Source organism: Canis lupus, chromosome 22 (genome assembly GCF_003254725.2).
Source record: "Canis lupus dingo isolate Sandy chromosome 22, ASM325472v2, whole genome shotgun sequence".
NCBI lineage: Eukaryota > Metazoa > Chordata > Mammalia > Carnivora > Canidae > Canis > Canis lupus.
The window spans coordinates 204,362-231,772 of NC_064264.1; the positions used below are offsets into that span (position 1 = coordinate 204,362).

The 27,411-nt window shown below is 55.7% G+C and overlaps 1 protein-coding gene across 7 annotated transcripts in view; it reads right to left on the minus strand.

Moving 5' to 3' along the window:
• Positions 1 to 7,888: 7,888 nt before the first annotated feature.
• WDFY2 (WD repeat and FYVE domain containing 2) overlaps positions 7,889 to 27,411 on the minus strand; it is a 162,221-nt gene continuing 142,698 nt past the window's right edge. For 2 of the 7 annotated variants that reach the window (XM_025478409.3, XM_025478408.3), the window contains exons 6-10: positions 26,225 to 26,351; positions 16,728 to 16,833; positions 13,198 to 13,299; positions 12,363 to 12,493; positions 10,163 to 12,270 (exon numbers count right to left, since the gene is read on the minus strand). In XM_025478409.3, the coding sequence (XP_025334194.1) occupies positions 12,030 to 12,270; positions 12,363 to 12,493; positions 13,198 to 13,299; positions 16,728 to 16,833; positions 26,225 to 26,351 (707 nt within the window). In that variant the 3' untranslated portion in view covers positions 10,163 to 12,029. Of the gene's footprint in view, positions 9,177 to 9,920; positions 10,030 to 10,153; positions 12,271 to 12,362; positions 12,494 to 13,197; positions 13,300 to 16,727; positions 16,834 to 26,224; positions 26,352 to 27,411 lie in introns of those variants that run through there. The other 5 variants (XM_035704308.2, XM_035704306.2, XM_025478405.3 and 2 more) reach the window with 4 other exon arrangements.

A 27,411-nucleotide genomic window follows, 5' to 3' on the forward strand; every position in this document is an offset into this window, starting at 1 on the left:
CATCTTATTTTCCTTTGCGTTTCTTTGTTAACGTGTGATACTGAAGTCGGTGTCGCCGGTGGTGGTTTATTGGCCGTTCGTACTTCTTTTGCTAATTGCCTGTTCTTGTCCTTTGCCCATTTTTCTTTTGGGATCATTAATTCTTAAGCTTGCTTTATAAGCCTCCTTGGGCACATTTATTGCAAGTCTCCCACTCCCAGTTTGGCAAATTCCTTTTTGGTTGTGTATTTCGTGTTTTGGTTTGCCACAGAGATGTTTGCATTTTTAAAATGTAGTCAAGCTGTATATTTATCAGTAAGACTGATGTGTTCACTTTTTTAAAAAAAGATTTTATTTATTTATTCATGAGAGACAGAGAGAGAGAGAGGCAGAGACACAGGCAGAGGGAGCAGCAGGCTCCATGCAGGGAGCCCGACGTGGGACTCGAACCTGGGCTGCCCTGATGTATTCATTTTTATGATTAAAAAAAAAATCCCTTGTTATTCTAAGTAATCATCCCCTCCACCCCCCTCTGAGCGGGGAGCCGGACACAGGGCTCGATCCCACGACCCTGAGGTCACGACCTGACCCAGAATCAAGTCAGACGCTGCACTGCTGAGCCCGCAGGTGACCTCTCCCTCCGGGTCCTAGTAGCAGCGTCACCCGCCCTGCCTACTGGCTGCCTGGCTGTCCCGGAGGTGGGGAGGTGGGGAGCGGTCTAATCAAGCACCAAATCCTCAGGGAGCTGCTTTGTCTCCCGGCTCTCTCCCAGCGATCTAATGATGATTCTGTCAAGAGTGCGCTACTCCCGCTACTCCCGGCAGCCTCCCGGCTCCGTGGGCAAGCCCAGCGCCTCCCTCCCCCCTTCTTGGGGCACTTGAACCCGCAGGACCGGGAGGCTGGGGTGAGAGGGCAGGCTGTGGGCGCCAGCGGGGACTGGTGCAGTCTGCAGCTCCCCAAGCCGCAAGCGGGTCACGATCACCTGCGCCACCCCATGCAGAAGGCTTCTGGGGCCCTGGGGAGGCTCTGGCCTCCGGCAGCCCGGGAGTTCTGTCCGCCCCGCTAAGGAGCAAGAGTGGAAGGACCCAGTGGCCCTTGGCTCCCAGCCTGCTGGCAACGCTGCATTGGGTGAGGCACCAAACCCTCCCAGAGCTGAGCTCCGGGCCACGGTCCCGTTGTCCCCGGGCCGCCCCCTGCCCCGGGGTGGGGTGTGCACTGCCGCCGCCCCCAGCTCTGTGGGGACACCCTCCGGGTTCCCTGTCCTGGGCTGGAAGCCAGCGCTGTGCCTGGAAGTCCCCCCGGCCCTGCGGCCCCAGGCCTGATCATGACTTCTGGGCTCCAGCAGGTGTTTTTAAAGGGGTATCACTCACAGCACCTCGAACCCTCATTTGGGGGAATTTTAAATACAAAATCCCAATTAAGCACTTTCATGCTTTTATGAGGGGAGGCCCCAGGCCCACACTTAGGGTCTCCCTGCTGGGAGAGGTGCTCCCTTGGGTCCCAAGAGGGGGGCAGGGGCCTCCCTAGGATGGGGCAGCAGGGAGCAAGCTGGGTCGACTTGCACCAGGGACACTGGTTTTGCTGGACCCCGAGGCTGGGGCCTTGGTGGCCTGGGAGGCTGAGCAACGACAGCATTTTTACTCCCGTGGGAGCAGCCAGGGCTCTCCCGCCCCTCAGCAGCTGCCCCCCCCTTCATGAACGTCCGTGTGTGGGGACGAGCACCAGCACCACCTTCGCGAGGGCTCCTGGCCTGGGGGCCTTTGGCGCCGACACCCGGGTCCTGGCCACCAGTGGGATGCGCCCCCCGCCTCTCCCCTTCCTCACTCCCCGCCCACCCCGCAGCCTCCCTGTTGTTCTCCCCAACCACCAGGGACTCCCGTGAAGGTCACCGAGGCCACCCTGAAGCCCGCACCTCCCTCCCCAGCTCACCTGTCAGGGCTCCCGGGGATGCCGTGGGCCTGGGCCCCCCAATCCAGCTCTGGCCCCCCAAGGCCCCGAGTGGGGTATGGCGTCTCTGCGCGACCTTGACCCTCTGTGGCCCCACGCAGCCAGCCCTGGGGTCCGTGCCTGTGCGTTCCCCGGGCGGGGGGTGTCGCCCTGCCCGCAGCCCTGGGCCTGCCATCGCGTGTCCTGGCTCCGGGGGTCTCTGTGCTGCCCAGGTCTCCCCCTGGTGCTGCTCCTCCGGCCTCGGTTTCCCCACAACTGGGCCCCGGGCTGCATCCGGCGGGCCCTCCACAGGCACCTGCTGAGTGAATGTTACTGGATGGGGGGGCTGTGTGGAGGTGGGGGCTCAGCCCACTGACCCAAGCCAAGGGCTCCGTCGGAAGCCGCGACCCCAGGCCTCCTGAGGCCTCTGCTGTGCGGGGCGCTGTGCCGCCTGCTTCCCGGGGGCCGTGTGCCCACAGCCTGGAAGGTCGGGCCGCAGGCGCTATGGGGCGTCTATGGGGCGTCTCCTCGGCCACGGACGGGTCACACAAGCAGAGCGCGGCTCCATGGCGCAGGCTCGGAGGCATCTCGGCAGAACCACCCCCCGCGGCCCTGCCCTCTCCTGTAAAACCCACACGATGTTTTTCTCATCAAGCGATCACGGCCTTCCATGCTCTGCCAATGTGTTAAAGTCGACGTCCTGCCCTCAGCAGCGCCAGGGCTTCTCAGCCTTGACGTGCAATCGATGTGTGACATTGCTCGTTCCAAGCCTGTGAGCTTCGCCTTTGGACGGGATGCGGCTCATGAGCCTCCGGAGCCGCCCGTGACTCCGTGTCGCACCCGGCCGGTCAGCTTCCAGGGACGGGCCCGCTCTGGCCGGGGACGCAGGTCACCAAGGTCCTTGTCGCCGTATTTAGAAGGCTGCACCCCACACGCATTCCGGTCCCCAGTGTCTCTCCTTTAAGGAGCCTCCACCCACGCGAGGAGCCCCTTGGAAGGAGGGCGGTGGGCACGTCACGAACACGGACGAGGCACGAGGGCTGGGAGTTACTTCTGTTGGCGGGGAGCAGGCTGACCCCGACTCACCCCTCGCCGGGGCCTTCCCCACGCCGCGCCCTCCCCTGGGCCCTGGCTCGGGCAGCCCCTCCGCAGCCTCTTCTGCTGCTGCTGCGGTTTGGTTTGCTTTGCTTGGGTTTTGCTTTTTTCCATCAAAGCTCTGATCCCCAATCGTTCCTGATCCTACCCAGTGAGTCCTGGGGGAAAGGAAGTCGCCAGTTTGGCTCCGCTCAGAGGGAGTGACCGAAGCCCTGCGACGAGCCATTTGCAGGCTCCACCTGGATATTATTTTTTTTTTAAGATTTATTTATTTATTTGGGGGAGAGAACATGTGAGCCGGGCTGGGGTGAGGGGGGTGAGGCCGGCTTCCCGAGCAGACTCCTGCTGAGCACCGAGCCCACGTGGGGCTCGACCCCACGACCCTGACATCATGACCTGGGCCGAAGTCTAGAGGCGGACGCTCAACCCACTGAGCCCCCGGGCGTCCCAGTGTCGGGGTCGGGGTCGTGAAAGGTGGCAGATCAGCAGTGGACCGGTGGACTCCTGGGGAGACAGGCCCACATCCGGGGATCGTTAGGTCACCAGTGACCCCACCCCCTGAAGCCCAGGAGACAGAGAGTTCGGGTGGGGGGGGGAAGGAGCAGGGGGGTCAGGGACAGCGAGGGGGGCAGGGACGGTGGCGGAGCGCTCTGGGCGCGGCCTGGCCTGGGGGACAAGGACCCGCAAACCGCGGGAGGCTTCCCGGCGCTTGCACCAGGGCGGCCTGGGACTCCGTGCGGTTCCATGAGGTGAGAAAAGGGAGCTGTGCTGTGTTTTCCACCTGGTAAGCACTTGCTGGGAACCCAGGTAAGTCACCAAGTGTCCCTGGGATTCTCCTGATTCCAACTCTTATATTTTACTTTTATTTTTAAAAGATTTTATGTGTTTATTCCTGAGCGATATAGAGAGGCGGGGACACAAGGTTGAGGAAGGAGCAGGCTCCTCGGGGAGCCGGACGCGGGACTCGATCCCGGGACCCAGGGTCATGGCCCTAGCTGAGGCCGACGCTCCACCCCTGAGCCCCCCGCCCCCCGCAGGCGCCCCTATTTTCAGGTTATTCTTTTAGCGGATAATTACTGTTTTGGTGCTCTTGGGCCTGGAAGGACTCCGGAGGGTCCCTGGGAAGGGGCTCGGAGAGCTGGCCGGACACTCGTGGCCAGAAAGGCGCTTCAGCTCCTCCTGGGGAGGACGCCGCGGCCTGTTTACGCTGGAGCAGCTGGTGACCCGGGGTGCGGGCAGCTGGGCCCTCAGGCCTGCTCCTCTGGGGTCCCCTCCGTGCCTTCTCCCCCTTGGCAAGTCTCTGAGCTCAGGCGGGGCAGGCCCACGTGAGACACCAAGTAGGCAGGGCTGCGTGGTCACGGCCGTGCCAAGGGGCCCCAGACCTCATGGGTCCAGGCAGCTCCCGTGGGTCCAGGCAGGTCCCTGTGGGTCCAGGCGGGTCCCTGTGGGTCCAGGCGGGTCCCTTGGGCCAGGCAGCCAGTGCAGGGATGCTGGACGGCGACAGGGCCAGGGCCGCGGCTGCAGGGAGGGTCCACAGGGATGTATCCTGAACCATGGAGACCACACGGTGCAGAGCACGGCTGCCGACGTGGCAAGGGCTGCGCTGTGAGGGGAGGCAGGCCGGGCGCAGAGCTCAAGGGCACGTGACACCCAGCGGCCTGTGGACGTGGAGCCGGACGCCTTAGCGTGGTGGCACATTCCTGCTGGGACCTCACATTGGCAGCCAGGAGTCTGCGGGGTCCGGCGGGCGGGCCCTGCTGGCGGGGAGCCTGGCCGCGCGGTGGCCTCTGCGGCGCCCTGGCCTGGGAGATGTCCCAGCTCGGGGCCTGAGGCCTCCTGCACCCGACCCTCGGGGAGCCTCATGGCGCGGAGGAGGAGACGGCACAGCAACAGGCGCCGGGAGGCAGGCGACCGCAGGGCCAGCACCTCCCCGGGGCAGGTCCTGACAGCTCTGTACTCTGCATATGAACATTTTCTTTTGCAAAATGATGAAAACAAAGTCACGTGAAAAGCACGGCACCGGCGTCGAAGAGACTCGGTGGCTGCGACACACGTGCTCGGGCCGCGGCACACGCGGGGACGCTGCTGACCCAAGGCTGCTGTCGCATCCACCGGGAAACGTGTGGGCAGGACGCGCTGCCCTCAGTACCACCGCTCACCCCTCGGGTGCCCTGAGCACCAGGGGAGACCAAGGCCAGGGGCAGATGCCGCGTGTGACCCGGCTGCCAGCGGCAGCCCCGGGCTTCCTCCCCTCCCCCCAGGGCCTTGGGGCACAACCGCAGCCGGTGCTGGGCTGGAAGGGGCCCCGGGGCGTCATCGCGGGCGCTGGGGCTCGGCCGTGGTCCCGGCTCCTGGGGTGGTCAGGGTCCCTCCTCGGCGGGGAGCCTGCCTCCCTCTAAGGAACACGATCGTTTTTATTTTTATTTTTAATTTATTTTTTTTTAATGAGCACAATCTTAAAAACACAAGGTGAGCACCTGGCCAGGCCCTGCTCGGCTGCGCCCCCACCCCCTGGAAACTCAAGGGAGGGACCCCGTCCGCTTCCCGCCGCCTCTGCACTTAGCGGCTGCTTGTGAGCGTGGGACCTAAAGGCCGCTCGGTGGAGGCCCTGAGGGAGGGAGGGCAAGGTGACAAACTCAGAGGCCCGAGGGCTGCTCTGTATGTGGTTCCCGGGTGCGGAGCCCAACGTGGGTGTCCCTGAAGCAGGTCACGGGCGTCCAGTACCTGGGCGCTCAGGGGAAACGGCTCAGGGAGAAAACGGCGGGGCCTAGACCGTGCCAGACCTGGGGGGGGGATGCTGGATGCCCTGTGGGGCAGGGGCAGGTGGGGGGGTGCTGGATGCCCCGGGGGCAGGGCTGGGTCATGGGGGGGTGCTGGACGCCCTGGGGGGCAGGCCTGGTCGCGGGGAGCTGCCTGGCACTTTGCAGGCCTCTGAGCAGAGGAGGCGGCACCTGCCGGGAGGAGTGGGGGGAGGGGCACGCAGTGACACGGTGACACGAGGCTGGGGCATGAGTGCTCCCGGCCAGGTCCACGCGGCAGCCTGAGCCCAGACACAGCCGGGGAGGGGCTGTGCCTCCAGGGAGCTCCACACGTAGCTGCCGCGGGTCATCTTCCGAGGAGCACAGGATCTCCCCAAAGGGGAGACAACCAACCCCAGGTACCGGCCCAGCCGCGGCTGCTGCGAGAGGCCTGACTCTCCACCAGCGGCCCCCTCGCGGCCCACGGGGAGCTGCCCCCGCCCCAGGTCACGCCCACCCTGTGGTGGCAGCAGCCCAACCCCTGTGTCCTCTGCACACCTCGTCACTCCCCTGCCGGACTTGCCCCCGTGACACCTCCAACCCTCGGCTCCCAGCTCTTTCCCGCTCAGGGACGGGCCCCGTGTGCGGGGCTCCCGGGGAGGCCCCGGGCACACTCCTGTCCCTGCGTGGACCCCCGGTGCCGACATGACCCGTGCCCCGGCCCGGGGGCCTCTGCCCAGCCCAGATCCACGCCGGCCCGTGGCGGGCGCCCAGCAGGTGCACTGCGCCCGAGGGTGGCCGTTTCCCCACCCGCGTGCGCATCGGCTCTTCCAGTGACGTCTGCCGGTGGCGTAGGAGGCGCGAGGCTGCTCTGGCAGGCGCTGGCTTCACCCCAGGCCACACACCCTAGCGAGTGAGATCAAGATCACTCACGTGCGAGTGAACTAGGGAAAGGTAAACCAAGGAAGAACAAGCGTGGGCGCGGCAGGTGCCGTGTGGCCGCTTCGCCGCAACCTGTCAGAAGCGCTGAAGTAACCAAGCAGAATCCCCGCGAGGTGCGATTCCAACGGGCACGCGGGCGCTGGCAGCCACCGTGGGCGGGGGAAGGCCAGTGCAGGGCGCTGTCACTCCGAGGGCGGGAGGCCCGCCCAGAACACGCGCGAAGACCCGCCACCCGCGCTCCGCCCCGTGAGTCACAGACACGGCGGGGACGCCCGTCGTCCAGCTCCGGGTTCACTGTAGGACCGAGCACGGTTGGCTCGCGAAGTCCTTCAGGAATCCGAGCACCCGCAGGGATGGGGACGGAGAAGGGGGCGGAGCCGTGGACACTAAGAGGCACCCGGGGGTTTGGCCGCGGCTCCCCTCCCCGATGAGGCGTCCGGTGGCTCCGACTCTGAGGGGCTCTGCGGGCTGGGGCACAGCCGTGCTGGCGGGTGGGCGCTGCAGCGGGGCGCAGGGTGGCAGCCCAGGGCGCCCACGGTGGACCCGGGGACCCAGAGTGCCCTGAGCTCCCCTGCACCCACCTGGGGTCCACGGCAGGCTCGCTGGGCACCGCCGTGCGGCTGCGCTGCCCGTCCCCCTCTCCGCACACAGACCCCCTCCACCACCCGGGGACGGAGAGCCCCACTCGTTTCTGTGACCCAACACGTGGTTCCCCATGACGGTCGGCTTGGCAAGCAGCTCGGAGTCCAGGATATTTGAGTGTTTTACGTTTCACTCCCTCACGGAGCTCTCACCACCGTGCGGGAAAGGCTTGGGTTAGTCCTAACGGCTCTGACTCGGGGCCCGCAAGGAGCACGGGAGGGCCCGGGGAGGCGGCTCGTGGGACTGCTTCCGTGCGTGTGTACGCGCGTGTACCAGCTTCCAGTGTGCTCCCGCGAGCGGCTGCGGCCGGAGCCTGCTCCCCAGCGCTGTGGCCACGCGGCCCGGGGGTGCCACTCAGCGTCCCGGGTCCTCGGAGAACGGGAGTCCGGCGGCCTGGCACGGCGCGCAGGGCTTCTCCCAGGTTGGAAAGGAAGGGGATTAGTAACCACGAGGGGGGAAATGGCTTTCGAGAAAAAAAAAGAAAGAAAAGAAAGAAACAGGGAGCATTTCCAACACCAAGAAACTGTCAAAATCGAAGGGAACAGATCACGTGGACGCTTGGACAGTGAAGGGCAAGTGACTGGCCTTTATTCAGCCCGGGGATGCTCAAGGACTCCGTGACCCCGACGGCCCCGACAGGTGCGACGTGTCCAGGGCTCACGGCACACGCTGCAGCTAAGCAAGTCTCTCTCCAGGTGGAAACGACATTTCTAAAATGGACCTCAACATCTCGAGGTGGGTCCACTACGCACACGCGTGTTTCACTTGGTCAAGTTTGGTTGGATTTCCTTAAAATTAGAATTCTTTGGGGTCACTTTTTAAAGCCCTCTTTAAAAAAAATAATAATAATTCCCAACCAGAAGAGTCTGAGCCGTCGGACTCGGTACCTTTCACGTCTCGGATCACACCGGTGTAGTAAGAAAGCGTGCCAAGCGTTCTGCTAAAGTACACGAAGGAGAATGTTTAGATCTCTAGGTTTAGAGACGGCGCGGGGCATGGCAGGGCGCGGCCCGGGTAGGGAGCGCGTTCACGTTCAAGGGGCTGTCGCGGGGGACACAGCTTACAGGCGCTGCTTTCAGGAGGCCCTGGGGTTTGGGTTCTTGCTTTGCTGCGTGTTAGGAGTGTGGCGCTCGGGGAAGAGCCCGTGAACCACACTGGGAGCCTCCGAGGCTGGGAGCCTCCAACCGGGCGACAACGACCCAGGCCCCAGAGCTGGGTCTCCAAGGTGGTCACGTGCTCCCGCGAGGTGGGGGTGGGGGGGCAAGGGCGGAGGCCGAGGCGGGCACCCAAGGGGATCGCTCCTCGGGTGATTCAGGGAGTCAGTGGAAACCCCCACCAAGGGCCCCCGCATCCCGCGGTGGAGGAGGCGTGTGTGGAAGCTGAGGACACGCTGGGGAGAGAGTGGACAGCAACACGCGGGCGACCGCAGGTGAGGGTGCGGGGGGGGGGGGGGGGGAGACGCTGCCCACAGAGCTGGGCGGGCCGAGGCGGGAGGCTCCCTCACCAGAGCCGACAGACGCCGCGAGGCCGCAGAGCCTCCAGCAGCGGGGCCACAGCCGAGGGGAGGGAGACGGGCCGCGCTCAGCCCACGCAGTTCTCAGATGCTCGCAACAAGGCAGCACAGCCGGGCCGCGCACCGTTTGCCAAAAACTATCTTCCGTCTTATTGTGGGGACAGGCTGTAGAGGCCCGTCGCCGGGGCCATGCACACACGCCCGCCAGGCCGCGGCTCCGAGCGCCTCCGCGTCCACTCGCAGCCCCGGGAAGGTGTGGGTTCCGGTGACGGCTGTAGAGTAAGCTCGGCCTTCGGACGCCTGCAGGGCCGTCACGACACGACAGGGGTCATGTCCCACAGCTGCGGAGAGACAGGCGGGCATGAGCGGCGACTCGGTGGCGCTGGGGACACAGCTTCTCCCACAGCGCGGCCGCCCCATCCTCTCACCCAGTCTCCCCACGGGTCCTATTTTCAAAAACAGAGGAGCCGAGGCTCCCAGGGTTTACGCTGCACTTGCTGGAAGTCACGGCGGCCTCCGGGTTCAACCACCGCGCCTGTTGCTGCTCCCAGAAGGGGCCGGAGGTGCCCGGGCAGCAGTGCTGTCACTGGCGGGCCTCCTGTCCTGGCCCTGCGGCGGCACCACATCCCCGCGGCCGGTTCCGCACCTCTGGATCAGCGCCCTCACCCGGCAGACACCAGCTGGTACTCGCCCCTGCCAGTCCTCTCTGCGCCGAGCCGCTTCCTTCCCATGGCCCAGCTCTCGTGGCCATCCCGGCCTCTCCCCCATCCCGGCCTCTCCCTCCATCCCAGGCCTCTCTCTCCATCCCGGCCTCTACCCCATCCTCACCTCCCCTCCATCCCGGCCTCTCCCCTATCCAGGCCTCTCCCTCCATCCTGGCCTCTCCCCCATCCTGGCCTCTACCCACTTGTCTGTTCCACATGTGACCCACGTTAGGCACCGGGAAGCCCGCGTGTGTCTCAGTAGATGGCGGTGTCCCTGGCCAGGAGGCACGTGTGCCCTCGGTGTGCTCCTGTGCATGGGCCTCATGACGCTGCAGTCCCACACACTTCATGGAGCCGAGGCTGCAAGACCCAGGGACGCACCTTGATAACCTTGTCGGTTCCAGAAGTCAGCAACCATCCTCGGGTGGCATCGAAGTGCACGTGCACGATGTTATGCTTACTGTCGTGGAAGGTGGCCGTGGGCGCGCGTCTGCGGGAACAAGGCCGTCAAGCGATGAGGGGCCGCACAGGAAGGAGAGAAGACAGTGTCGGAGGTGGTGGCCTCCCTCCCTCCCTCCCCCCACACCCGCCCCACATGGGCTCCAGGACTTACGTATCTGAGAGAGAGAGAGAGAGAGAGAGAGAGAGAGAGAGAGAGAGAGAGAAGGAGGGGAGAGAGAGAGAGAAAGGGGGGAGAGAGAGACAGAGGGAGAGAGTGGGAGAGACAGTGTGGGAGAGTGGGGGAGAGGGAGCGAGAGAGCAGGGAGAGCGGGGGTGGAGGGTTGGGGGGTGGGGTGGGGAGGAGAATCTCAAGCGGACTCCACGCTGACCCTGGAGCCCGACAGGGCGCTGGATCCCACCACCCTGAGATCACAGCCTGAGCCGAAACCAGGAGCTGGACCCTTAACCGATGGAGCCACCCAGGAGCCCCTTTTTGTTTTAAAAAGTGAAAAGGATTCCTGTCTTCTCCGAAATGGGAAAGAGATGACGACGCTCCCCCAAGTCTTGGGACCACTAGCTGCCCTGATAAGAGTCTATGAAAACCTCCATCTCTGTCTTTGACGAGTCCTAAAACAAACACCTCCGTGCTTTTGCCAAGTCTCAGAAGGACCCTCTGGGAGAACAGCTACCTGTGCCTATTTAAAAAAAAAAAAACCCAAGAGCACAGCTGTTACAAAGCCTCAGATACTGTCACCATCCCCGCTGACGAGCAGCCCGTGCCTTCTCCTCATCTCCCTGGGGCAGCTGCAGGCTTACTCTTTCCAGGACATTCCAACACTTGAACGAGTCAAATAGTCCATAAGCAAACATTAGTATTTTTAAAATGATGCAATTTTTTTTGGTGAGAAGGCTTGTGGTCCACCACCTGCCTGGTGGTCAGGAGGCGATGCCGGGGGCGCAGAAGAGACGGGGACCCGGGGGAGGAGGTGCCAGGTCCGCCATCAGGCCCCTCTGCAGGGGCTCTCCGAAGCCAGTGGTGGCCCGGGGCTAGGTCTGCAGAACAGATCTTCAGGATCCTAAGACGATCACTTTAAAACATTTAGAATTCAAGATTTGAGCTTAACGTGCAGTTGCTTAGGCTCTCTGGGTCTGTGTCTTTATCTACAACATGAATAATTAATTTACAATATCTCACAAGTCTCTTGCAAGCTCTCTAATTTAATACGAAGAACTCTCTTATTAATTTCAACACATATGATGAGCGGAAAATAATCAATGAACATAAATGCTTGCTGATGCAAGGGCATCTTAATTTATATTTGCTATGGATAAGTAAGAATGAAAAAACACATAAATTAGGGTTATCCATTAAGAGGATGCTTTGGCTTATTAATTGCCAGGACTTTCCTTTAAACGCTGACTTCCTGTGGTGCATCTTAACTACATTCCTACTTACATGCTGTTCCAAGACACCCACCTCGCACTTGAAACGCTTCTACGATATACGAGGTGGGGGAGCCTGCAAGCTTCTCCTTAGCAAATCTTCACAATTGGGCGGACGAGCTTCCTGGGAGATCCTGCCGTCGTTCGTTAAAAGGGGAACTTGCTGCTGAGTGCTCTGCTTACGTTTGGGGCAGTCGGCCATTCGCGGCATTGAGGGGGTCACGCAGATGCACCCTTCCACGTGCGCCCCAGGGCCCACGGCCGCGCAGCCAGCTGAGGTCGTAGGTCATCGGCAAGACAAGACCACAAGACTACAATGGAGCAGCCGGAAGTACTGGGCTCCTGGGGAAAGTGGCTTAGCTCCTCCTGAGAAATGCAGCCTGTGGAGCCCATGGGCTGACTTAGCCCCGTAAGAATACCAGCTTGGTGGGGGCACCCGGGGGCTCCACGGTTGAGTGTCGGCCCTCGGCTCAGGTCGTGACCCCGGGTCCTGGGATGGAGCCCCACATTGGGCCCCCTGCTCGGTGGGGAGCCTGCTTCTCCCTCTGCCTCTGCCTGCTGCTCCCCCTGCTTGGACATGTGCACACGCACGCTCTCTCTCTCTCTCTAATAAATATGGAAATAAAATCTTAAAAAAAATATGAACTTGGGCTGGAAAGTGCAGCCTGGGTTCCTGCAGTCCCGAGCAACCCTCAAGGGAATGAAGGGATGGGAGGGTTTGCAGTGCACGTCCCCCGCGGTGGAGAAGAGCACAGAGCACAGGAATCCTCCGTGCGGACTCTGCTTCCCTGTCGCACGAGAGGACACGTACCTCTTGGCAGAAAGCAGGCCTTGCCACCCGCACGGTCTGTATTTGAAACCAGAGGAAGTGGGGCGCTGCTGAGTGCGGCCTCCCGACCACATCCCCCCCAACCCTGACGTGGCACCGCCGGCACTCACTCCTCGTCGGTGATGGCCTCGTGGCAGCTGTCGCAGACCCGCACTTCGAACTCGAAGCCCATCAGGGGGATAGAGGAGCGCTTGGAGCTGCACTTGCCACAGACGGCCTTCCCACACTTGCGGCAGTGGTGCTGCAGGGAGAGAGCACAGGGCCTGCTGTGGCTCCAGGCGCGCTGGACGGCATTCAGGGCAGGAGGTCAGACGAAGGGCGCCCGGGAGACCGAGGGAACACAGGTGTCCCCTGGGGCTCTCTGTGCAAATGCAGAGCTGCTGGGACACCTCTGCTTGTGTCACCACGGCCCCCCACCCCCGCCTCCCCACCCCGGCCCCTACTGCCCATTCCAGGTCCTTCCCAGCTGTCGCTCCTGTGAACCCTAGAGGACCGCCCTGGTCAGGTTATCTGGGAGCTGGGCATAGTGAGGAAGGGCCGCCCCCAGGGAAGACGCCGCCGGACGAGGGAGCGTGAAGGGAACCCCGTTCAATCTGTGGCAGGAGGGAAAGTGAAGTCATCAGAGGAAATAAACACCGCTCCTGTAATCTCATGGTTCGCTAGCGCCGTGAACTGAGCAGGCCCCTCTGATGGAAGGTGTATTTCTGGAGATGCCGCTAGAATTCTAAAACCCTATCCCTTAAGCCCTTGGAACAAGTCCCTCCAGACGCCGAAACCAGGAGGAATGAGCCGCGGTGCACATGGGGGGAGGAGGGTCATGCCGCCGCAGAGCGACCCGGGCAGTAACGGACCCCGGCCCCACTCTGGAGGCGCACGGCTCTTCCACGCCCGCAGGCGGGCTGGTCCCACTCTGTCCCACCTTGACGAGGGATCCCTATCACCCACCTGTCTCAGGCCAATTTTCTTACTGTCCCACATTTGCTTGAAGTTCCAGAAGAAAGGCTGATCACACTTCTGGCAGGAATCACTGTCCAGCCACTCCGGGGTCTGGTGGGGTGAAGCACACGACAGGCCACACTGAGAAGTGGCGGGACACAGAGCCATCGATGCTGAGGAACGTTAAGGACCGACAGGTGTTCACAAGGAACAGAGGCGGGACTTCTCAGTCAGTCACCGAACGCCCACCGTGTGCTGCGCCCTGGGGGGTGGGGGCGCGTGGGCAACAGGATCTCTACCGTCGTGGAGCTCCCCCTGATCGGGCAGGACTAAACAAGGAAATATCAGTGCCATCGATGGTTTAAATAAGCGGAAGCCCAAAGGCCCGAGAAGCAGAGGCAGGGGGCCAGGAGGGGGAAGGGCGCGGGGCGGGCGGGGGCCCACGGCGCAGAGGCCCGACAGCCAGGCTGACCTGGTCTCGTGTTCTCGGGGCGTGTGCGATCCTATTTGCTCCGGCTGCTTATGACATCATCAGCGTTACAACTGCACCTCCTGCCTGCGGCGGAAGGCTGCCTGGGCGGCTGGAAGCACCCGCGGGCGCCCACGGGGAGGCCTGCCCGCTCCCGCTCTCCGCAGGGCCCAGCGAGGTGCAGACTCCGCCCCTGCCTTGTGGACCTCACCCCACTCTGCGCCTGTTCACAGTGTTGCATGGGTTTAAAAGGATGAGTTAAGCTTAAAGCGCTTCCTTGTAAACCTTCCGAGACTACGCTCCTGCCCGTGCGCCCCGGGGTCCACGCTCAGCTCCGCACAGTCATCGCGTGGCAGACGCACGGTCTTTGCACGTATCACTGGACCCAAGGAACCCGGGAAAATATATCCAGCCCCAGGGTCTCTCAAAAGTGAGTTCCAGGGACCCCAACTGGATCCACGGGATGCTCACTGTAACAGACCCCAAGCGCACACCGAGAAATGTGGAAACACAGGTCAGCCCCTCTGTCCAAGATTCAACAGACGTCAGCACAGCTTTTCTCAGCTCCGTCCCTTTCTGAAGACCTTGCAGAACAGACGGGGGGACTTAGCCTATTCTCCTACCTACAAGCAGAAATGAACCTAAGGCGACACCTTGTCCCAAAAAAGAAGAGTAAAGAGGTGACATCTGAAGAGTTCCGATTCTTGGCCTATTTTGTTAAAACCAAAGAGTCCTTAAGAAGCAAGCCTTGATTTGCTTTGTGATTTTCAAGCTCTAAGCGGTTTAAGGACAGCTTTAACAAAATAACAGAGTTTTCAGGAAAAACATTTTATCCCTTAAAGACGTATCTGTGCTTGTGATTTTTCAACACACTTACGATGCAGGAAAATCAGAAGGATTCACAGGAAACTGTCACACACACACACGCACACGCTACACCTTTTATAAGGATACATACAGGCTCAGGACATACACCAAAGGCATCACTGTGGGTGGCTATGAAGAGGGGAAAGGGAAAGGATTGGGCAAGGGGGAAAAAAAAAAGAAATCCGCACATGCAGTATGACCTCATTTTTGCCCAAAAGACCCCAAAAAACAAAAACCTAAAAAACAAACCCTGCCCACGTGTATTTGCAGAGAAAACCATAGGAAGGGTTTTTGCCAACACGTGACAAGTGCTGCTCCCGGGGTGGCGGCACTGGGAGTGGCCGACGCCTTTCCTACCCGTCAAGCAGCCCTCTGTGACCCTGCTACACCCAGCATGTGTTACATATGCTCCTACAGAATGATTCAGTTTTAGGAAAAATGGATTTCGTTAACGATATAAACACCTGTTGAGCCTCCGGGCCGCCCGCGGCCACCGTGGCTCCCGCTGCCCCTGCTGCTCCCGAGCGCCAGCACACAGGCGCTCTCCTCTTCACCTTGCCTTGGTCGCGGTGCTTCCTGTCCTGCTCAGAGCACAGCCAGGGCCCGTCAATCCTCCGGCGCTACGTCCTTCCACAGCCTCCCCGCTGGGAAAGTCAGCCAACAACCGTCGCCCCCTCCTGCACACCCAGCACTGACGTGGAGCTCACAGCAACCGTGATCCCATCATTCACACCGTCGAACAGGCTTCGACAGTCCTCTCCTGTACTTTTTCTTCCAGAAAGTCTACCGGCACAGGGAGCGCTTCTTCTCAGGGCTCCGGCCTCCTGGGGTGAGCACTGCACCTCCGGTGACCCAGGAGCTCCCCACACATACACCTCAGGGGAATTAGCCTCATAGAACATGACACTTGCAAAAAACGGCTGTGACCGTCTCTCCACCCCATGCGGATCATTGAATCCCCTGCACAGGAAGATTCTAGATAGCCAACGAGTTGCAAGTGCCCGTATCTGCAGGTCAACAGGCATAATTTAAGCAAGACGCCTCAACATACTGCCCATCATCCTCCTGCTTCGTCTCTGGAAAGCCCGTCATTACCCTCCCTTGGGCCTCTGTCATCAGGGGCAGGGGCTGCGGGCACCAGGGGAGAAGAGTGGGGCGGTGCCCCCGCTCCTGGGCTGGTCCGGCGGCCTGGGAAGACGCTGGGACAGAGGAGGGCTGACTGCGTCACCCACAGCGGGCTGTTGTGCAGAATCCACGGGCCCACGGCCTGGCTGGCGAGGCCAACGTGCGCTGTACCGATTTCCCTGCCTTTATCCCAAGGGGGCCAAGCGATACTTTCAAAAGCAAAATCCTACAATACCCCACTTCCTAACAGTAATGATCATTTTAATTAGTTACTAATAGAACTCCCACGGATTTATGGTCTGAGCAAGTCAGGCCTTAATCTTCTTAAGCATTTAATTACTGGCATTTGAAAGGCATTACAGGGTGGATACGGTGACGACTCTCCTGAAAGGAGATTGACCGGACCGAACCGTCAAAGGGAAGGTTCTCCCAGCATAATTCTAGGGAAGTGAGATCATGGTTAACTTCAAAGTCCCCGTCAAGGGGATACTCGGTAAACACAGCCGTGGTTACGACGCTCAAAGACGAGAAAAGAAAACTCACACGAACAGAATGCTGTGGGAAAAGTTAAATGTAGCCTTGAAAATGGCAGGGTACGTATGTACATCTGGAGAACGGTTTAGAGTGTGACTCCTAAGAGGCACAAAAATAGTTATTTCTGATATTTCTAGTAATATCAAGCCAAGGGCTCTTACTTCGTCAGGTACCGTTTCTCACGCATTCGCCACCATTCCCTGGCTGACGTAACACCCTGGAGTTTTCCGTGTCCCCGGGGCACGTTAAGGGATAATCACCCGAAAACAGCTGGTTCCCTCTCTCTGACCCGAACTTTGGTTGTGATGGAGCAACAGATTCGGTCTAAACCCCTTAGTCTCGGTCAAAATTCTTACGAAGTCACTATTTCGTGAACGTTACTTGCCACCCCGCGAGGGGTGAGGGGAAGACGGAATTTCCCTGGACACTAGACTATTTAGTTCTCTGACACAACAGGCGTCCCCCGCGGTTTAGTCGCGAGAGAAGGAAGAGCTGCGCGGGAGGGGAGGCCGGGCGCTCTGGGTCTGGACCCGCGGGGGCCTACCTCCTGCCGCTCCACGTCCATGTTCCACACCACGATCCCGCCGTCTCCGCCACACGAGATGAGCTGCCGCGTGTGCTGCGCGTAGGACAGGGCCTGGACCTTGTCGCTGCAGGAGAAAGCTGGGTTAGGGGCCGCCGCGGAGGCCGTCAGCGCCCACTGCCCCTGAGCCCCATTTTGTGCTTTATTTTTCTTTCTAGTTCATACACAGCTGACGAATTACTCCCCCCTGGGTGGCAGCCACCACGGAGGGTTGGGTTCCAGGGTGTGACACCTTGGGGATCACCAACAGAAGGTTCCAGACGCGGCCCAGGGGGCGAGGGAGCAGGGGATAGGGCTTCTTGGGTGATTCTGTTAATTTTTCTGTCCTGAGCTCAAATCGATGAAGAGTTCTGAGCCCACGGGGAAGGGGGACAGCCCCTTGCAACCCAGACTGGTGACCTGTGTGCTTTCAAGTCTCCTGCCTTGCATCCGGGGTTGTGCGACCAAAGCAGTGAAAGCTTGGTGTCCGCGACTGCAGTTCAGTAAGGCCTTCCCCTCTCGAGTCCGGAGCGCCAGCCTACTGCCAGACGGCCTCAGTAAATCACATCACCCTGCTCTTTGTTTTTAATTTTTTAATTTCTTCTTTTTTTTTTAGATTTTAATCCTTTCTAAATTATAAGAACTTGTTCTGTTTGGCTTAAAGATAAACAAGTGCTCATATAAATTCATTCATTTTTTAAAAAAAAGATTTTATTTATTCACGAGAGACACAGAGAGAGAGACACAGGCCGAGGGAGAAGCAGGCTGCATGCAAGGAGCTCGACATGGGACTCGATCCCAGGACCCCGGGGTCACGGCCTGAGCCAGAGGCAGAGGCTCAACCACTGAGCACCCCCCGCCCGCTACCTTCTACGTTTACAGAGAGGCTGTAACTTAGCCGAGTCACACCAGTGAACACGATCGTTTCTGCTGCCTTACGGAGACGTGCAAGTGGTGTGGACTGCAGCGGAGATTTCTGTTGTTAGGCGTTCACGAGCTTTGCCAATCTACTAAAATGCTTGTATGTGGCAGACAGTTCTCACTTATCCACATCCTCCCTCCTCCCAATTTTCTCTATGAAATATAAGTTAGTTACTCTGGTTAATTATATCTAAAATGGGTGGTTTAGACTATGCCAAAGGCAATAATGGAAACAAGATACAGCTATGCATTTAAGGCTTTTGTTTTTAAAAGAGAAACCAGGGTAGTTTTGTCTTAAAAGCTATGGTTCTCAAACTTTTCCATTTCAGGACCCCTTTACCTTCTTAAAACTTATTTAAAGACACCGAAGAGCTTTGGTTTAAATAAGAAATAACTACTAATACTTATTGTATTTGAAATCAAATCTGAGAACTTAAAAAAATATTAATTTGAAAATTGCAATGATAAATCCATTCTATTTTAATATAAATAACGTATATTTGGTGGAAATTAACTGTATTTCCCAAAGTGACAAATTCTGATGACAAAAATGACATTAACATTTCTGCAAGTCTTTCTAATGTCTGGCTTAACAGACGAGAGGCAGATACTCATCTCTTTCTGCATTTGTTCTGATACCACTCGTCACACAGCCTCTGGAAAACTCCATTGTACGTTTTTGAGAGACTATGGATGGGAAAGGCAGTTCTGAAGTCAAGTAGAAATTTGTTCTAGAATAGGAGAGAAAAATGAAGGACAAGACTTGGAAAGTGAATTTTATTTGCTTTGGTTTATAATACTCGAGTCTGGAAAAGGGGCTATAAAATGCATTAAAATCTTGGCACAGTTCCCTCAGCTTTGTTGGCTCGCTTCCTTGCCTTACGGATTAATGCCTTTGACTACACTGCAAAAGAATGCTCTTCACCTTCCATAAAATCTGCCTCGCTAGCACAGATTCTGTGTGTCACCACATTACTTTCAGAGCTTTATGTTGACTCGGTTCAAGTCCCCACACCACCTTTGACAACTCTTGATTTTGCCTTCCTAGGCCGTACCCTATATTTTGAAAAAACAGAATAAAGAAATTAGGATACTTCCTACACCTCCAACTATCTCTGAGATTTCCTAGAGGGATCCTTGGGAATTGTAAACACGTACTCCTTTGCCCTATGAAAAGAGAGATGCTAGAAATAGCTGTATTTGTTTGCTGTGTTGCTATTTTAAGAGTTTCATGGGAACAGTTATCAGAAGACATGCTCGGCCTTCCCTAGGTCAAGTCGGTATAGATAAAATTTTATTAAGTAAGTATTTTTGAGGTTGCATATTTTGTGGGACGACCCTGGAGGTTTATCAGAGCTCTCATTGTCTACACTATGCTTTCCCCTCCAGGGGACTACTGATCAGATCTCTCAGGACACCGTTACACAGGCTGTCTCCATAGAGAATTTTGTTCTCCTTCATTATGATCACTATTTGTCACAGTAAAAAAAACCTAACCACTGAAGTCTTTATAATCTATAGACAATTTCTGTTGTACTCTGATGCTTGCCTGAGGGCTCTGCTATAAGCTACAGGCCAGAGAGGACAACCTCAGAGTCTCAAGGAAAAGGACTTAAATGTACCAAGTATCTGAAAATACTGATCTTTCAAAGGATAGACACTCCGGCAAAGGCTACAGAAATGACATTGCTTAGGTAGTTTCAAGCTGTGCGTGTGTGTGGACTGAGTCAAGATTTCCTTGGATTTCTGGATTCTTTTTAGTCTGGATGCAGATGGCTTCGTGAACGCAGACTGCTAAACCAAGAATCAGCAGAACAAGAATTAAGTACACAGGCCTGGATGCACCGAGGAGGGACATTTTACTGTAGTTATTTGGGAATACTGATGACGTTGTTTTAGATTTTTTAAAATTTTATTTTACAATTTATAATGTTGACGTTTTAATCTTCTGTTTTCTGGATATGGGAGGTGCCTTTTCTCCTACTTTTTATCCTCTCTCTAACCTACAATCTTGTAAACTCTGCTTTTATAAGCTAAATAGAAACATTAAAAAATGATGCCCAGTTTTCAATGATTCCTCCAGAATCCAGAAAGTAATACTGAATCCCCTTAATTTTAATGGCAATATATTTATTTCATATGCTGTTAGCACCTAGCCACAGGATATGGTCGGGCGACCAAGTCCTTACCTAGAACGTCATATTAGAGAACGATGCTCATTGAGTCAGATATGACGAGCCGCTCGAACCTGTGGAACCAGTGGCTACAAAGCCCTCCTAGGAAAACCGGCCTCGTATCGGGTGTGCAGGGTCCTGGCCTTATCGGTGGTAAGGAAACGACCAGGCCAGGCTCCTGGCCAATGTTGGAAACCTCGAGGAGGTCAACCAAGGCCTAAGTACTATGGGTGACATATGGCGGAGAACATTCGGGGCTTGGTCTCCGAGGCTTGGTATAGCAAACAGCAGAGGCTTTGAAAAGCCTGATCCAGGATTCCTTATAAACACTTCCAGGCAGGAGCGGACGTGTGGCCCTACAGCGGTTGACACCGTGTGGCTCTACACTTGCCAAGCGAGCCAAGAACACCTGTATGATTAACACTCACACCACACAACGTCCACCATTAGGCCGAACCTTACGAGACCAACCTTCTTCTGTGGTCAAGAATAACCTCGGAGATCACTGTCCTACCGGAGAGGACGGGGGAAGGACTATCAGGCAGACGCGGTGAAAGAAGGAGATGGACCAAAAGCTCTGGCACCTTCACTGGAGGATCAGGTGTCACCTGGCAGCCCTCCTGAGCGACCTGGCTACAGTGCCCTCACCTGGCAGCGACCTAACCCTGCTATTGTATGACTCTGTATCCCTGGTAGGATCGCAAACGCGCCTTCCTGGTGAAGGTGCCAGGAGTCCCCTCCGCTGTGCCCCCCAAGGAGAGGTGGATCGACCTAGGCCGCACTCACTTCCACTCTCCCCTGCCTACGCACACGTCCGCTCTCTGGATGTTCCTCTCAATCGGCTGTACCATCTCGCTCCTTTATTAGTTAATGACTAATATAAAGTCTCCGACAGGTACTCTGTTGTCCTCCCTCCCTCGGTTGTCACTTCACACGTCGTCAAGTACAGAGTGCCACCCTTCTGCCTTTCAAGGGCAAGAAGGAAGCTCTATCTAGTCGAGCAGACTCATAACCCTGGGATTCCAAATGCATTTCATTTGTTAAGGCATCTTGATACGCATCAGTGATCCTGTAAAACCAAAATAAGCCACAGAAGGAACTGCTTTGCCTCTCTGGGCTGGCAGCAACATTCGGCAACAAATACATAATTTATGGGGCTCCAATACTGTTCATATTCCAGCACAGGAGCGTGGAGCACCGTGATGAATGCTGGATTCCAAGCTTTGTAATAAAGCTGCTCAGGGACTTCTTGATTTAAGGATTCACCGTGTAACCACCTTGCAGTTAAAAACGAGGTAAGAGAACCTCTCCAGGTTCACAGATTAAGGGTTATAAAGAATAGGAGACACCTTCTTCTTACATTCGTGTTTCATCTGACATCAGTGCGGCATTTATACCAGAAAGCATTTCAAACCCGGCTATTATCTCACGGCTGAGAGCTCCACGTATTGCACTGCGAGTGCTCTTACTGGTGCACAACACCCTCACTTTCACAACTACCAGGACCCACCATCTGCAAAGCCTACACTCACTAGGGATGGCCTCATTTCCTTTCTCACCAGCCCTAGAGGGAACATATGTCTTGTAAGGCAGATACGTGATCTGGGGGTCCTGATGACAAATGAAAATATAAGGCAGCATGATGACAAGATGGTGACGGCACACAACAGTAGCCCAAGCGTGGGGCACATCCAAGCACGGGGCCCTGTGTGCCTGGATGTTGGTCCTGCGTCTGATGCTCCTTCAGGAAAAAGGGTGGAGAAGCCTTTGTCCTTTTCATAGAAACAGATGTTTCAGACATAAGCTAACATCTGCCCAAATGTCAACCTGGGCCCTCTTCCACCTCCTGAGGGTCGGGGGCGGGGGTGCGGACATGACTCATAGTCATCAGCCTCCCAAACCTCCAGGCGCCAGAAAAGGCTTGGGAGTAATCCACACACACGAGGTCTTCCAGGTACGGGACACCTGGGTCAGCTCACACCAAGGGAGCCGGGGAGGATGTGCCGCCGCAGGAACCCCTGATCGCAGCCAGGCTGGACCTGAACTCAGGGATCCTGCCTGGGAGCACGCGCTATCCCGACCAGCAACACCTGGCTGATTCACTGGCTAAGGTGCAAGTTCACCTTAGCCACTGCCCTTCGGTCCCCCTGCAATTTCCTGAGAACACGGTACTGATCCTGAGAACTACGAGAGCCTGTTCATCCCCCGAGATCCAAACCAAGAGCGGCCCCTCCACGGAGACCCCCAGTTTCAGTCAGCCCGGCACGCGGTCGCCCCTTTACCCCATTCTGAGGCATCGAGCCCGTTCCGTGTAGTAAGCGACTGTCGTCCCAGCCACCCTTGCATCCCAAGTGCCTATACAGTCTGGTATATGGACGGAGCTCAGGAAACCCATGTTGAATACAAATAGAGGGAGTAGGTTCACGTGGCTCGATTTCCATTCAAAATGCTATATTCAGAGAGAAATAGGACTCTGAGCCAAAAGCCTGATTTTCAAATCACCATGATTTTTTGTTAACAAGAATAATTTTTTGTTAACCGGCACTTCCTAGCCCTTAAGGCTCATGCTGATTATTTTACATGCGTTTTATAATTTACGGTTTTTGATCATCTTTGAGGGTTTCTCTTTCCAATATTATCTTTATTTTAGAGATGAGAATACCGATGATCAGAGAGATGAAGAGTCCTGCCAAGGCCTACACAGCCATTAGCCGAGGGCAGGCTCAGATGCGCCTGGCCTGACCCAGAGGCCAGCGACTAACAGCCACACGGTATATATCACCTCCCCTCTGATAAGACTCTAGCCTCTCTGCAAACCCTCATTTCTAATTCTGTCATCTGTTATGCACTTAGCTCAATTAGAAATGGAAAAGACATCTCTTCCCCTGTATCCTAATAACTCTCTACAATGAGAAATGCTCCTAAATCTGAGATTCGAAGAGAGAAGGCTTGCTGTCCTTCCCCAAACCCAGAAGAGGATGAGTGTGAGAATTCCACTTCCTTTCCTCACTCTACACGCAATTTACCTGATAAGGACGGAAAGGTCCAAATTCATGAACAGCCCCTTTCTTTACCAAAAGGCTTCGAAGATGCTCGTAACAAATGTCTTACACGTGCTAAGGTCTGAAAAGGAAAACCAAGAGCCAGGACAGTGACCACATCCTCTGGGACCTACAGATCCCAGTCTTGGGGAAGATTCCACCCCAAGAATTGCATAGACCTTTACCTGTGCTTTAAACCACGTTACCATTAAATTAGGTTGCCACAAGGTCTCAGAGGCCTAAGAAAAATGCTGTTAGAAAGGGAAATTATGGGCAGCCCGGGTGGCTCAGCAGTTTAGCGCCGCCTTCAGCCCAGGGCGTGACCCTGGGGTCCTGGGATCGAGTCCCGTGTCGGGCTCCCTGCATGGAGCCTGCTTCTCCCTCTGTCTGTGTCTCTGCCTCTCTCTCTCCCTGTGTCTTCTCTCATGAATAAATAAATCAAATCTCAAAAAAAAAAAAAAAAAAAAAAGAAAGGGAAATTATGGTCATAATGTTGGTCATGAAATGCTAGGCATTATCTAAGAATAAAAAGGGATGTAAAAAGCCCAATCCTTATTCGATTCGACACGGGCGTGGGACATTAGCTGTCCAGGTTGATGCCTCTGTAATACCCAGCCAACCGGTGATGGCCCTTCGGAGGTGTATCTGGTCCCTGACACTGAAACCGCTTCTTTGCCTTTCCTTGCACAGAGCTAGCAGCACACAACCGCGTTCCACTTGCTGCAGGGAATAAAAATACCTAAACGTTGCAAATGCAGCTAATATAGTGTAGAAGTATACTTTAGCTTTTCCCCCCTGGACCTGGAGACATTTCGTCACTCTAGTGCTAAAGCTCGCTCTGCTTTGATGGGATTTTTATTCCATTCAAAATGGGATCCAATCCCTTGATCACCAAATCAAATTCCTGGCAAAAATGTCCTATTTCCCTCCACATGATGGTTGGCTATTCCCCACAAGGTGGAAAGGCCCACCCGTCTGGGGGGTCTCCGGCCCGGTCAGCTCTGCCTCGTTGCCAAGCTCACTGATTTGGAGCTTCAACCACCAGTAGTCACGCTGCAGGGGGAAGGTAGGAAAATGAGGAACTGGAGGACAGCAAGGGGCAGCCTGGGGCCCCAAGAAGAAACTCTCTGTCCTCCAGAGTAGAAGGACGGAAGCCATCACGGAGGACAGTGGGGACCCTCTGTCCGTCCACGGGCGCCTCGGTGCGTCCCAGTACCCAGCGCGGCACGGGAGACCAAGAAGGCCGTAAGCAAGCAGCTTTCTCTGCCGGACGGACTCAACTAAGGTTTAGGAGGCCTCGTCGCCAGCTGGGGCCTCTGAGGACTCGGTATTCTCCTCTAAAAGAGGACATCTGGCTTCCCTCCTACACGTACGGGGTTCTTGCAAGACTCCACTGATGTATCTGTGTTTGCTCTCTGACAAAGTATGATCACTGAACACCAATCCTGTGGCCTACTCTCGGGGCAGAGGAATGGCGGTCAAAGTGGCCCTGTGGCTCTTTCTCGCCTGCTGCCATGGCCCCTTCCTTGCGCCCCCTTCTGTGAGTCCCAGCCTGACTCCACCTCGAGCACTCACACCCACGCAGACTGGGTGACACCAGGCAAAGGCCTTCTGCCACCATTCCTGTTGGAAGCCAGTGTCCGCTGGCGGCTCCTGGTCTCACCAGCCTGCCACCCCCTAGGTCCTAAGGGTGTGGATTGTCAGGATGGCCTCCCAGGTATGGCCTGTTCTATGTTCCAAAAGGCCAGCTCTGTATTCCTTAGAAACTGGAAGACCTGTTAGTTCTGGTTCCATTTTTCTGGGGCTGAGAGGCTGTATTTCCACTTTACAGCTTCTCCTTTCTTACCAAACTATCCCGACCAACAGCTTGCACAAGGGCGCTGAGGATACCGTGGTGGGGCGTTGAGCACTGTCCTACTTTACCAGCCTCTGGATGGGTCATGCAAAATTTCCTGCAGTTTTTACTAACCACTGTGCAAACATAAAACTAGTTCCGAGCTAATCCGAATGAGCCCAACAAATATTACTGATCTTCACTCAAAACTGGCATCTCATTTCTCTGAGAGAACCTGACGTGACAGGAATTGCTTCGCAGATTAGATAATAATGGAGTTTTATTAAACAGGACTGTGTTTGGCTCCTCTTTTTCTTCACTTACAGGGATGACGTCAACTTTATATAATATTGAGGCCTGTCGCCTTGTCATGGAGATATATGCAAGGGAACGATTCCTCTAATGAGCGGATGACAAGGGCCAAGATCTGGCCCCGACAACAGGTCTACTCTCTCATGTGGGAAAGAAGGCTTAATCACTACTGCTCGAAGCCTCAATTCGAATACTAAAATAATCATTTGTGCGGAGGCCCTCCAAAATGGATATTCTGAACAGTTCGTACCTAATAATCCCGACGGTGGGCCCAACTACTTAGGAGAATATTTTAACTTTAGCATTTCTGGGTAGATTTACAAAAAGAACCAATATCGCTTAAAACCAGCGAGTTCCCAGGGCCTCACTCACACCTGTGTGTGGCTGCCTGGAGTTGCTGTTCACGCACTGGGAAAGCTACAGGTGAGAAACAAGTCAGGCTCGCCTTAGGGTCTGAGGCGGGCCTGCGGTTCTTCTGTGCCCCAGGACCAGTGGGCCGCGCAGGCTGGGGCAGATGGGAGCGTGGGCTGAGGGCCCCGGGAGAGCTGCCTGGGAGGCTCCGTCCAGCAGACAGAGGGGAGCTCCAGGACCGGAACGAGTCTACGTCCTAACAAATTCCTGGTGACTCTGCACACTGCAAAGTCCGAGAGCGGCTCCCAGGAGACACCGGGCTTTCTCTGCCCTTCCTCTCAGCCCTGTGAAATCTGCCCCTCAAAGAAGACCCGATATGAGTCAAGGGGGGGTCCTCAATAAATAGTTGGCAAGGTACAAAATACACAGAGTGCGGATATTCCCTCTCCCCTTCTCCTCAAGCTGCCAGCAATCTTGCCACATTTGAACTCAATTGTAAAAACTCCATAGGCATCCACGGCTTATATTTTTAAGCTCTTTCTTCTCGCATTCTCAGATTTTTACTCTTAAGTCTCCCCGGTTCTCATTTTATTTTATTATTATTTCATTATTTTATTTTACGGGTTTTTGCAGGCACTCTCAAATCCTCTGTGGAATTAAATGAGGTATAAATAAATAAACATACTTACGCACTGGTGTAATTCAAAGAGGCCGTTGGTCATGTTCCTGTAACATTCCTTCCATGCTAAGATCCTGCCATAGTGACTAGACCACACGCCTTTGTTCCAGCTTTCAGCTGGCAATCTTTTCTCAGAGCATTTTTAATAAAAGCACCAGCAGCCTTACTTGTGTCCTTGGAGCTCGATGGCTGTTCCTTTTCTCCCACCGATGTCCCACATGATAACCGAGTGATCCGAGCTGCCCGAGAACAACACTCGCTGGACAGGGTCCCAACACAGGGCGGTCACCCCACCTGAGAGCAGAAGACACAGCTGGACATTAGTCACAAAGCGACAGTATTATTAACCAATAAATGTGAACGCAGAGGAGTCGGGCTCCAGGGCCGCTCCTTTGCCTACAGAACAAACAAGTAAGGCCCCAAAGAGAAAAGAAACTGGCTCCCGAATAAAAGTCCCTCCCTTTCAGCATTTCCCCCCCAAATTTAATGTACCATAAAATCAATTACTATAAAGACTGAAAGAAAAAGGAAAAGGCAATTAATTGTCAGACAAGGGATATAATTCGAAGAAGGAAGATATCACACTGCTTGGAAATATTAACCATATTTTCTTGGCTTCCGTCTACCTCCCACCCTCACAGTAAGAGACAAGAAGTAAATGGAGTTTTCAAAAGCTCAACTGGATTTTTTATTCTTGAACACAGATACAATTAGACTACAACATCAGAGTTGAAGATTTATTTTCTGTCTTTGGGAATTTAGATTTACAGATTCTGGGCACATCATCGACACCCTTGAGGGTCACTTTCCTGGACTGTCAAATGCAGGTGCTCAGGTGGCGACACATCTGAACATCTACATACAACTGCTACCGTTACTAATGGTGATGTTCACCGAGCCACCACCTGCTTCACGGGGCTGTGGTGACAGCCAGGGTGGATCGGTTCTATAGGATTCCTCTGAAAACTGCAGTGCGCGGCGCACACGCTACGTGGTGGCTACTGGCATTACTTCCCTGGTGTGACTATAAAATATTATGACGGATCTTTCTCTCTGGCAGTCCCCCTAAAAATCAAACTCCTGCATGATGAGAACAATATTAACTTTTTCCATTTAAGATGAGCACACTCACAAAAAAATAAGATGAGCACAAAGTCTACAAACACTTAAGAATCCGAGAAATACTCCTTTTTTATGTGATTGAAAAATAGGATATTCTGAACAGAACATAAAATAGCACAGCTTGTTTATTAGAATCTGACATTTTTCTTATGTAGATGATCAATTTGTTCTAATAAAGTGCTGTGCTTTAAAAGCTTCTCTTATATAATACACTATATATATATAAATAATA